The 11,669-nt window shown below is 63.9% G+C and overlaps 2 protein-coding genes across 2 annotated transcripts; both read right to left on the reverse strand.

Moving 5' to 3' along the window:
* Positions 1-439: 439 nt before the first annotated feature.
* Positions 440-5,430, reverse strand: TUSC2 (tumor suppressor 2, mitochondrial calcium regulator). The gene is made up of 3 exons (XM_055709437.1): positions 5,250-5,430; positions 4,836-4,956; positions 440-3,208 (listed from the first exon to the last, which is right to left on the reverse strand). Exons 1-3 carry the CDS (start codon positions 5,390-5,392, stop codon positions 3,143-3,145), a joined length of 330 nt encoding a protein of 109 aa, XP_055565412.1. The 5' UTR covers positions 5,393-5,430; the 3' UTR covers positions 440-3,142.
* A 45-nt stretch (positions 5,431-5,475) lies between these two features.
* On the reverse strand, positions 5,476-11,374 carry RASSF1 (Ras association domain family member 1). The gene is made up of 6 exons (XM_055707049.1): positions 10,709-11,374; positions 9,561-9,682; positions 7,252-7,356; positions 6,867-7,161; positions 6,197-6,312; positions 5,476-6,091 (listed from the first exon to the last, which is right to left on the reverse strand). Exons 1-6 carry the CDS (start codon positions 10,956-10,958, stop codon positions 5,945-5,947), a joined length of 1,035 nt encoding a protein of 344 aa, XP_055563024.1. The 5' UTR covers positions 10,959-11,374; the 3' UTR covers positions 5,476-5,944.
* Between the last annotated feature and the right edge of the window lie 295 nt (positions 11,375-11,669).

Below are 11,669 nucleotides of genomic sequence, written 5' to 3' on the forward strand. Positions count from 1 at the left end.
GAAGCTGGGCAGCCCACAACACCCGGGTCCCTCAGCCCTCCCTCCCCACATAGAAAGGGAGAGGGGCCCAAGCTCCAGACTTACTGGGCTGAACAAGCAAATTACATATATTTATATAAACACATTTTAGTTATGCATTTAAAGGATGTCACGGCAGCTATAAGCAGAGTCACAGCCTGACAAAGCCACCAGCTCCTGCCAGCACCAGTACCAAACTGGAGCACCTGGCAATGGCCATGACTCATGGCTCCTTCACCACCAGTACCGCCCAGTGTGCAAACATCGTTCTCCCAAAAAAACAGGGGTCTCAAAGTGCCAGCAGCAAACAGACCAGCACGACAAAGCCCACCTCCCCTTGGATCTCCTAGCATCTCCTCCCTCCACCCATGAGCACAGCTGCTCGCCTACGCACCCTCCCATGTAAGACAGCTCTTGGGACTTGTGGGGTCTACAAATAATTTTATTGAAATTTAACAAAAGTGGACAGATGCACTAGGAGGAAGGACCATAAACAGTGTGCATTTCCCACATCCATGGGTCCTACCCACACATTAAAGGAGCAAGGAGCCTAGTATCAGTGAGTATGGTTTGGCTATACATCCACACAAGAAAGCACATCACACAGAAATTGTAAAAAAAAAAAAATTTTGAAAGGAATTGTGTTCTTTTTTTCTTTATCCAACACCACAGTGGACACAGATACTATTTACAGCGACCTTCACATTTTTAGATCCCTCCAGGTGCTCCCAAGGCCCTGCTGCAGGAGGGCTACAGGCCAGCGGAAGGGAGGGGGTATGGGGGCTGGTTGCTCAGGAGACCAGCCTGGGAAGAAGCAGGGCACCACACAGCTTGTGGGCAGCCTCCAGAGGTTTGCTGCCACTCCAATGACATGGGGAGGGGGTGGTGGGAGAAGGCGTGTTTTTTTGGGGAAGCATGTTTGATGCCCTGGGGGAAGGGTGGGCAGCCTGTCAGGGAGGACAAAAGCATCCTTGCTAAGCTGGTCTCAGTCTCTACCCCCCCCTTCCCAGGCATTCAGGCCAGTAGCCAGATTTTTGGCCAGTAGCCAGGCAAGGGGCACCCTGTTAGGGCAGGCAAATTGCACCAGCCCCTTCCCCACTCCTCTTCCACTTTCCCTGTATTCTCCTGTACCAGAGACAGATTTGGTGCAGCTTCCCGTGCCCTCAGATAGCATCAGGGCAAGGTGGCACAGGCAGCCCAGCCGCGGCTTTCTCTCCTCTCCTCTTCCTGGGGACAGCAGCTCCTGCTCTCCTGTGGAGCCCAAGGGATGCCCTTCCCAGGGAGATCCAGCCCAGGAGAAACTCGAGAGCAGGTGGTGCAAATAAGAAACACTTCAGTGGGGGATTGTTTTAAGACAAGACTTTCAAGCAAGCAGGAGAACAAAAGATGTTGAAAGAAGCGCCCAGCATCACAGTGTAGACCACAGCCCTGCCCTCCTGCTTCCCTGCCCAGTGGCAGCCAGCATATCCGCTTTACCCTCCATGCTCGCTCCTGTCGATGGGAACAGTGGGTGGGGGGACACAGAGGGAAGAGGTGGTGACAGGAAGACAGCAACAGCCTTGCTGCTGTTATCTCCCCAAAGCTGGGAATGTGGCCCTACGCCCGGGGCGGCTCTCAGCGGGCGTGGGGATGGATACATCCAACACAGAGGCCGACAGGGCTGGCAGCCAAGAGCCAGCAGCCTAAATTAAAAATCGAGGTAGCAAACATCTGAAGTGCTTAGAAAGTAAGTTCTAGAACGAAAGAGGAGGAAAGCCAAGCCAGCTGCTGTGGGGAGCAGGCTCTGACCCAGTTTAACGCTGTGACCGCTGACGGTCTTCCTCTACCTGCCCGGTCTGGGGGCAGCTAAGCAGGGAGGCAGTGGCTCATAATGCTGGCGAGGGGTGGTATGGGTCAGGCCTCTCCCCGGCCCTGAGGCAGCTGGCTCAGCACCCCGGGGCCTCCGCGCAGGGGTGAGAGGCTTTTTGGTGCTGCCAAGCCAACCTCAACCTTCTCAAACAGGAGGAAAGAGGAGAAAAGAGCAGGACCTTCAGAGATGGAGCAGAAAGCCTCCCTTTAAAGTGCATCGCATTTCTCCTCCTGCCACCAGCTGTGATGCGGGAGGAACCGTAGTTCACATTGCCAGGGAGATTTCCAAGCCAGATAGGGATACCAATCGATTGTTTTTGGGGGATGGGGAACGAAGAGATGATTTTCTTCCTGCTTGGCTCTGTCAAGGCCCACCCCACCAGGAGGTACTTTCAAGATGGCTGCAGGGGGAGGAGACACCTTGCCCAGCAGCCCAGCCCCACAGTGGGCGAGGGACAGGGCTCAGCAGAAGCCCACTTGCTAACAGGGGTGGCATGTCTGCTGCAGAGCTGGGGACCTCGCTGCCATCAGCAGTAGCCACGGACCACAGAGATCTCCTGCAGGAAGGGGGACTGCAGGCAGTGGCAAAGCCAACCTCCCCACAGCTGGCATAAATGGGAAACATACACGGGGAAGAAACCGAGGTCCAAGACAGCGGCATCTGATCTCCATCCCTTTCCCAAGAGGAGCGCAGCAGCTAGCCAAATGTGCTTCAAGACCAGCCCCACCTTGGCCTGCCCCATTTATCCTCCATCAACGGACCCATCCAGGGGAGCAGCACCTAACACCCATGGTCAAGCACCATGCCGCAACACTGGCCATCTAAACACCAGGCCCAAGGGACCTTGGGGCCCCAGGCAGCACATTACCTTGCCTTGGCTCTCCCTGGGCCGCATACCTGAGAAGCAGAGGGTTTTCTCTGGTGAGAAGTGCAGGCTCACTCTCCCTTTAACAGCTCAAACACAGCAGCTTGTTTGCAATTCCAGTTACCCATCAAACGTCAGCTAGAGGCTACAAAAGGTATTTTAAGTCTTCTGACTCAAGCGAGGATGTTTTTAAGCAGTTGTTGCACAAGGCCACTCATCTCCTGTGAGGAGTGCTAGCCAAGCCCAGCCTGGCCTGCTCTGTCCCACCTCACCTCCAGGAGAGGGGAAAGCCCCTGTCCCTGCCGCATGGTCAGAGTCTTCCTTGGGCGGGAACGCAACACAGCCTCACCTGGTGAGGCTGGGGGTGGTGAGGCAGGGCCTCCTGCCTGCGGGCAGCAATGTCTGGCAACTCACACCTCGCAGATGATCACAGGGAAATCCACGTGAATGCGAGGGTGCTCCAGTTTCACTATGCCCTGAAAGAAGAATCATAGTGGTGAGCAGAAGAGACCATCCAACAACAGCCACAAGCCTTGTGAGTACAACAGAGGATACCACACCCTCAAGGAACAGGAGTCTATAAAGCTGCTTTGGCACCAGGTACTCCTGGAGAACAGCACATGGTGAAAGCACTTTGCCCTTCGAACCGGTCCCTGGAGAGCCAAGGGCGGCACGGATGGCTGCCACACATGGCGGGTCTGGAGCTCAGCAGGGTGAGAAAGGAGGGAGCTGCTCTGCCAGGCACTGCCCGTGCAGCAGCTGGTGCGTGACTGGCAGATATTGGCTGTCTGGGCTTTTCATCCAGCACCTTTCATTCACGGGATTTAAAAGAATGAAAAGAGCTCTATGAGAGAAAGCAGCCAGGGCAGCTGGCACACAAGAAAAGCAGCTTTCTATCCAGAGGGGAGGCTGCTGAATGCACACTCCCTCCACGCCAGCTACAGGCGCTTTTCCCATGCCCTGTTCAAGCCTTCTCCTGTTACAGCACCGGGAGAACATGCTGGCAGGTGGGGGCTGGGAGGAGAGGGGGGAGCAGGGGCTTGGGGCTGGGCCTGTACACGCAGAGCCAGAGAAAAGCCTGGACTAGCAAAGAGCTATTTAGTGCCAGTACCTGCTCTCTCCAGCCTGGTGAGTTTCAAGCCACATTGTTGAGGAGTCAGCCCCACCACCCAAGCCTGCCTCTGTGAGAACGCCAGCCTGGGGAGTGGCACTGTATGCTTCCCCCCATAACTGGTTGTGCAGCACTCAGAGGGGTCCTGTTCCACTGGAGGTCTGCCCAGCCCTCAGAGCACACCGACAGCTCACCCCAGGCACTTGCTAAAGCCATGCCTTTCTGCTTATGTAGTTAAGACTCCTGCAGGGTCTCTCTCCAGCACTGGTTTGATCCGCCCTTTTCTCCATTTATACCCCCAGAAGCTTCCCTACAGGCAGGCTATCCTTTTGTAGTGAGACTCTCAATCAGTGCCCCAGCCCCTGCCCAGCTTGACCACAGTTGCTTATTTTAAGAGGAGAGTTTTGCAAAACACATAGGTGTCAACACCACTGTCACTGCCAAGTGTCTGGGGGGAACACACACACTCTCATTAGCAGGTGATGGGCTTTGGCTGCTGCTCCCAAAGCCGGGGTCTGGCCCTCTGCAGCAACAGGACACTGGCTGAGCGAGCACAGCACCCCACACCTTGGAGAAGGTGCTCAGCAATGGGACATCATGGCCACGGAGGGCTGCCTGGCACTCTGCGCCCCACAACACACACCCAGGCGACTTATCTTCCCCATCCTGGCAGCTCTAAAGGGCTGGAGTACCGCTTCCCTTTGGAAACGTGAGCTGGAAGGTGTCACCAGCTCTGCCTCTCCTGTCTCAGCCTCATGCTGTGATGTGCATGTAAGCCAGGACACACAGGAGTCACAGCTCTGAAGCAGAAGCTGGGGGGGGGGGGGGGGGGGGGGGGGGCGGGGGGCACTGCAGAAAGCCTTCACCTTCCCAGCAAGCCCGGCAAGAAGATGCCCCCGAGGAAGAAGGCCCACGTGCTGCACAGCTGGGTCTTCAGCTGTCACTGTGGCACTTCCGGCACTCGCTTTTCCCCACCCTTCTCCACGCACTACCTGAGGTATCAGGTTCTTGTGGATCCTCTTCAGCTTGGCGCGCTTCCTCCCGTTCTTGGTAACGATTGTCTCCTCGTAGAACTCGTGAGCGAGATCCCCGTCCTCATCGTAGTACATGGAGCTGCCGAGAGGAGAGGGGAGGCGAGTAGGTAAGAGCCTGCCGCCAGCTGCCGCAGGAACCCCCGAGCCGGGAGGGGGCTGGGGCAGGCCGACACCGCTACCCCCGGAGAGCCGCGGGGGCCGGCCGCTGCCGGCCCAGCGGCTGTCGGGGTCGGCCCCTTTCGCCCCCCGGTCCCCCCGCCGCAGGCCAGGGCCTGTCCTCCCGCGCCTTGCCGGTGCCCGTGTAGGCCCGAGCCGACCCAGCAGCGAAACACCCCACCCGGCTGCTACGGCAACTGCCCCCCGGCCTCTCACCCGCGCCGTGTGAAGACGAAGGGGGTGGCGGCCCGCGCCCGGGCCAGGGCCTGCTGCCCGCCGGGGCCCTCAGCGCCGCCGCCGCCCGCCGCCTGGGAGGCGAAGGGCCACAGCCCCCGCGACTTAGAGCCGCTGGCGCCCATGGCGGCGGCGGGGGCGGCGGGAGCGGGACCGGGGTTGGGGGGGGTGGGGGGGTGGGGGGAGGGGGGAGCGGCCCAGAGCTCGGCGACACCGAGCGAGCACCGCCCTTGCGTGCGCTGCCGCGCTACGACACTTCCGGCACGCGCAGCGCCCCCCGCACGTGACCGGGGAGGGAGGATCTGCCCTGGTCACGTGAGCACGGCGCGTGAGCGTGCCCTCCCCAGCTGCCGCCCCGCTCGCACCCGGTGGCTCCTCGCGTCCCGTCCCAGCCACCCCACCCCGGCCTCCCCGCCAAGGACACGCCGCAGGCCAGGCCTCGTCACCAAGATGCCTTTATTGGTGCTCGCCACCCCGCCTACCCCCGGGGACACTCGCCCCCCTGGGCACACTCGTTCTCCCCGGGGACCCCACTCCCCGGGCCAGCCCCACGGGGGTTGTGTCGGCCCGGTGGGTCCCGGGGTGCCCCCTTCCACCCCCCCTGCCTTGTGCCCCCACCCGCCGGCAGGCGAGGGTCCCGGCACGCTGGCTGGCCACGGGCACGGGTGGCATGGTGGTCACCCTGGTGTGCGTGTGGCCAGTGCCTCTTGCATCTTCTGGCGGCAGCGGGCATAGCGGTGCCGCAGCCGGCGCACGTGCTCCTCCTCCTCCCGCTGCAGGATGCGCAGGAAGTTGTGCAGCTCCGGCAGTGTGAAGGCGTCCCACTGCAGGCACATGGGCTGCCATCGCAACGGGGACACAGCACGTTCCCCCGTGGCCACATCCTCTGGGGGTGTGGGTGCCAGTCCCCTCCCTGTCCCCGTACTCACATTCACCTCCCCAGTCTCATTCTCCTTCAGGATGAAACTGAGCACCTTCTCGCTGGGGCCAGCCAGCAGCCGCAGCCGCAGCGGCTGCTCCTCGTCAGCCAGCTTCCGCAGGTACACTGCAACGGCAGCCACATGTCATGGCGGAAGGGACACCACCACCATGGGGACACTGCCACTACAGGGACATCACTGTCACTGTGGGGACACTGCTGCTACAGGGATGCTGCTACCATAAGGATGCTGCCACTACAGGAACATCACCACCTTGGGGAACACCACTGCCATGGGGGACATGTCCATGGTGACAGGGGACACTGTCACCAAGAGGGTACCACTGCTACTGGGATGCTGCCACTATGGGGAACATTGCTGCCATAGGGGATACTGCTGCCGTGGGGGACACCTCCACAACCACTGGGGACACCACCACCAAGGCAGATACCTCCGTAACAGGGATGGTGACACCACGTGGATGTGGCTGCCTAGGGGAACCTGCCACTATGGGGACATCACTGCCACAAGGATGCTGCCACCATGGACAGTGCCACCAGGGGGACACCACTGCCATGGGGATGCTGCCACCATAAGGCCACCACCACCCAGGGGAAACTGCCACCACGGGGACTCAGCCACCACTATAGGGACAGGGATACTCCAGAGCACTCACTACCTTGCTCATCCTTCTCAGACCTCTCGAAGAGGGCGAACTTGTGGGGGTTATCCACAACGGTGAACTTGCGGAGGAGGGCATCGATGACCTCGCTGGCACGGGTGTGCGAGAGGATGTGCAGGTGCTTGACAGTCCCCTTGGGCAGGTAGAAGGATGTGCGGCGCTTCACCCCCTGGGTGTGCGGCCCCATCCGCCCCGCCTGCAGGGAGGGGACCCGCTTGGTGGCCGGCACCGAGACAGGGCGCACCAGCTTCAGCTGCACCTTGATAAAGCCAGTGTAGGAGCCATCCTTGTTCTGGGAGACACCAGTGGGGGGGGTGAGTGGGGCCAGGGCAGGGCACCGCTGACCCCCTGGCCCCACACTGACCCCACACTGACTCCATACCAGGCTCATGAAGAGGTTGCTGTTGATTTGGCTGTTGTACTCCTTGATCCGCTGCTCCACCTGTGCCTGGTCCAGCTCTGCCTTCTCCCACTCACTAGGCTCATCCTGCACAACAGAAGCTGGACTGAGCAGCACTGTGGCCAGGAGGACCCCCCTGTGCCTGCCCTGGCATGCTGCTGGCCCCCCAGCCCACCCTGGAACACCGGCTGACACACATGCTGGTAGTTGTGCAGGGCTGCATCAGCCCAGCTGGCGTGGAGCTGAGCTGTGCCGGGGAAGCATGGCTGAGCTCAGCACAGCCCCAGCCCTGCTCCAGGGGTACTGGCACCAGACACCCCCTGCCCCCAGCCCTCGGCCCTGGGGCTGCAGGGATGGGTGAACCTGCTGCGAGGACACTCTGGGGCTGGGCATCTTCTTCCAGAACCCCAGATCAGAGAAGCATTCCCAAGTCAGGGTGCCGGCAGCCCAGCACCAGGGCAAGTGCCAGGGGGATGCCCCAGGATCCCAGGCAGCAGGGCTGGGCTGGGCTAGGGGTGCAGCCCATCCATGCCGCCAGCACCTGCTTCCAAGTACTGGCCCCACACCGGGGACACACAGGCGTCCTGGCTCAGCATCCCCGCCACCAGCACCCACTAATGAGTATTTATGTAGGGCTGTGGGGCCACCGTATGGAGTTGCACATGTCCCTACGGTGCTGGGGGGCTGGGGAGCACCCGGGGCTCCCAGCCCTACCGGCCATCCCGTGGCATGCAGGCACTGCCCGACCCTGCAGGGGTCCACACGGGGTGGGGACAGCTGTAAGACTGCCCCAGGGAGCTCACCCTGGCACTCCCAAGCAGCGTCCCTTGCCCCCTCTGGGGGCAGCTCCAGCCTGGGGGGCCATGGGATGGCCAAGCCAGGCAGCAGAGTCCTGCTCAGCCCACAGTGCCTTGCTTGCTCCACCACACTTGCATCCATCCAACTGGACAGAGCCACCATGCCCCACGGCATGGCCACATTTGCTCCCACACTTGCCCCATAGCAAGACCATGCTTAGCCCCACAGCAGAGCCATGCTAAGCTCCAAGACAAGACCGCCTGCCCCCCACGTTCTCCTCACGACGGGGCGACAACCGGCCCCACACTAAGCTCACCCTCGCTTGTCCCCCAGCACCCAGCCCGGGGGCCGTGTGCGCGCTCCCCCCGGCTGACGTCATCCCCCCCCCCCCGTGACGTCACGGCCGGCGGCCCGGGACCGACCTGGCGGCGGCGCGGGCGGCGGCCGAGGGAGGTGCGGGCTGTGTAGAAGAGCTCGGGCTCGGAGTCGGAGTCCTCCTGGCTGCAGTAGCCGCTGCTCGCCGTGCTGCCCCCCGTGCCGTCCCGCCGCAGCGCCAGCGCCGCCGCCGCCCCGCAGCCCCCGGCCCCGCCGCCCCCGGCCACAGGCACGGCCACGGCGGCGGCCGCAGCCCGCTCCGCCCGCCCCGCGGCCCCGCTGAGCCCGCGGGCACACGGGCACACCCGGCCACGCGCCAGCCCGGCCGGTCCCCGGGCTGCGGCCCGGCTCGGTCCGCTCCCGGCTCGGCTCAGCCCGGTCCTTGGCCCGGCCCGGCTCGGCGCGCCCCCGGCTCGGCTCGGCCCGGTGCCTGTCCTGGCTCGGCTCGGCCCGGCTCACTCCTTGTCCCGGCTCGGCTCCGCCCGGTCCCTGTCGCGGTGCTGTCCCGGCTCGGCGCGGTCCCCGTCCGTGCCCAGCTCCCGCTGTCGGCCCCGCCCCGGCTGGGGGGGTGACGTGGGAGGGGGGCGGCGCGGCGCGGTCCCGCTTCCGGCGGTGATTTCACCCGCGCCCGGACCCGCCCGTGCCTCGGCCCGGCGAGCACGGACTGTCCGGGCACAGCCCAGGCCAGCGCAGCTCAGCTGGGCACAGCTTAGCCTGGCACAGCACAGCACGGTTCGGCACAGCCCAGCATGGCAAAGCACAGTGAAGGCCAGCATGGCTTGGCACAGCCCAGTGTGGCGTAGCCCGGCATGGCACGCACGGCACAGCACAGCGTGGCTCGACACTGCCTGGCACAGCACAGCACAGCATCGTTTGGCTTGGTGCAGCACAGCACCAACACAGCAAGGCTTGGCACAACCTGGCATGGTGCAGCCTGGCATGGCACAGCACAGGCCAGCCCAGCAGCACATCAAAGCCCAGTGTGGCTCGACACAAGCTGATATAGCACAGCTTGGCACGGCACAGCCTGCCCTGACATGGCGTGGCCTCACATGGCACAGCATGGCACAGCCAACCCCTGCCCACGCCCTCCCTCGCAGACATGGGCCAGGCCCTACCACGTTGGTGTCCTTCTCCAGTGCCTGCTCGTTGCCATCGTCCTCATCGCTGGTGCTCGGGGGGCCGCTGCAGTCCAGCCGCACCAAGGCCCGGCACCGGTAGTGGCAGATGAAGCTGCAGTCTGGGGATGGGGACAGGAACAGTGTCACCACCACGGCGCTGGGTATCAGGGTCCGTGGCTGCACCGGGGGGGGGTACTGGTGCCTGGTGGGGCAAGGGCTGGTGCATAGTGCCAGTATGTCCAGCTGCCTGCCCATGCCGTGTCAGTGCTGCGGGCTCAGGGGGCAGCACCCACATGGGACACTGCTGTGCCATGCTGCTGGCCAGCACCGCAGTGCCCGTGCTCCCTGGACTGGCCAGTGTGGGCACCTGATGGCTGGGATGCTCAGTGCCCGGTACCGGGATGCCCACTACCTGGTGGGGTACATGGTGCCGGGCTGCCCAGTGTGGGTGCCCAGTACCAGGATGTGCAGTGCCTGAAGGGGTATTCAGCAGGGGACTGCCCAGTTCCCAGTGTGTGTGCCCAGTATGGAGGTGTCTGGTGCCTGATAGTGGTGCCTGGTGCCCAGAGGCCCAGTGCTCAGTGTGTGTGCCCAGTACAGGGATGCCCAGCTCTCAGTGGCCTTGTCTGGTACCAGGATGCCCAGTGTGAGTCATCAGTACTGAGCTGCCCGTGCCCAGTGGGGATGCTCAGTGCTGGGATGCCTGCGCCCAGTGCAGGTGCCTGGTACTGGGATGCATGGTACCTGGTGGGGGTGCCTAGTAACACGATGCTCAGTGCCTGGTGTGCGTGGCCGGTGCCAGGATACTTCTGCCCAGTGGTGGGAGACTTGCTGCGCAGTCAGGGTGCTCACTACCAGGATGCCCAGTGCCCGGTGGGAGTGTGTGGTGGTGGGGAGCCTGGCACCCCGTCAGGGTGCCCGGTGGCAGGATGCCCCGTGCCCTGTCAGGGGTGCTTTCTGGAGGGATGCCCGTTGTGCCATCGGGGTGCCCAGGGGCAGGGTGCCCGGTGGTGGGATGCTTGGTGGTGGGGGTGCCCGCTGGCGGGATGGCCAGTGCCCTGTTGGGGTGCCCGGTGGTGGGGGTGCCCGCTGGTGGGATGCCCCGTGGGGGTGCCGGGAGGCCCGGGGCGCGGCGCGGTACTCACGGCGGCACTGGAGGCTCTTCCTGCCGCCGCCCCAGACGAAGTCCCCGCAGAGGTCGCACCAGGTGTGGAGCCCGCGGCGCCGGGGCTCGAAGCGGTGCCCGGCGCCCGGTGCCGCCGTCAGTCGCGGGTCGGGGTGCGTGCCGGGGCCGGGCCGTCGGGCCGGGCTGATGCGCAACGCGTTGGTCCGTTCCAGGCGGCCCCGGGCCGGCCGCGGCTCCGGCTGCAGCTCTCGCAGCTCGATGAGCTCCATGGCCCGGCGGTCGCGGGCGCTGCGCGGCGCCGACGCGGGGGCCGGCAGCGGGGCTGGGGCGGGGACCGGGAGGGGCCGCCCCGTCCGGCCACCGCAGGGGAAACTGAGGCAGGAGCGGGGTGTAGAGGGGGGACAGCCGCGCAGGCGCCCCGGGGTCCCGACCGTCACCCCCGGTCCCGGCAAGCCCGGCGGGGCGGGCTGGAGGCAGGGAAGAGGCTCCCGGAGCCGCCGCCGGGTAAGGGGGGCCCCACTCGGGCAGCCCCGCTCCCTCCCAGGGCCGGGGCAAGCCTCGCTCCGTGCCTCAGTTTCCCAGCGGCGAAGGGGCCCGGGGGAAGCTCTGGCAGCGGGTGAGCAGCAGCCGAAGCTCCCCCGGAGAGCCTCCGTGCTTGGAGTAAACTCCTCACCCCCAGCGTGGGCTGCTCGCTGTGGCTGCAGCTGGACCCAAGATGGTTTCCTGCCTGTGGGTCCTACAGCAACAGCACTGGGGCGTGCTTTGGGGCGCCTGCTTTTGGGGCGTGGGGGGTGTGTCTCAGACACCCCATCAGAAAAGGGGCACAGCACTGCCAACCTTTCCCAGCCACGCTCAGCACAAGGCCCCAGCCCTCTGGCAGCAGCTGCTGGCTGGGAAAGGTGGAAGGCACCCCAAGGCACAGCAGACCACCCCCACACCCTGCAGAGAGATGCTGGTAGGCAGGGGGCCAAGCCCTTGGT

This window comes from Falco cherrug, chromosome 4 (assembly GCF_023634085.1).
Source record: "Falco cherrug isolate bFalChe1 chromosome 4, bFalChe1.pri, whole genome shotgun sequence".
Classification (NCBI taxonomy): domain Eukaryota; kingdom Metazoa; phylum Chordata; class Aves; order Falconiformes; family Falconidae; genus Falco; species Falco cherrug.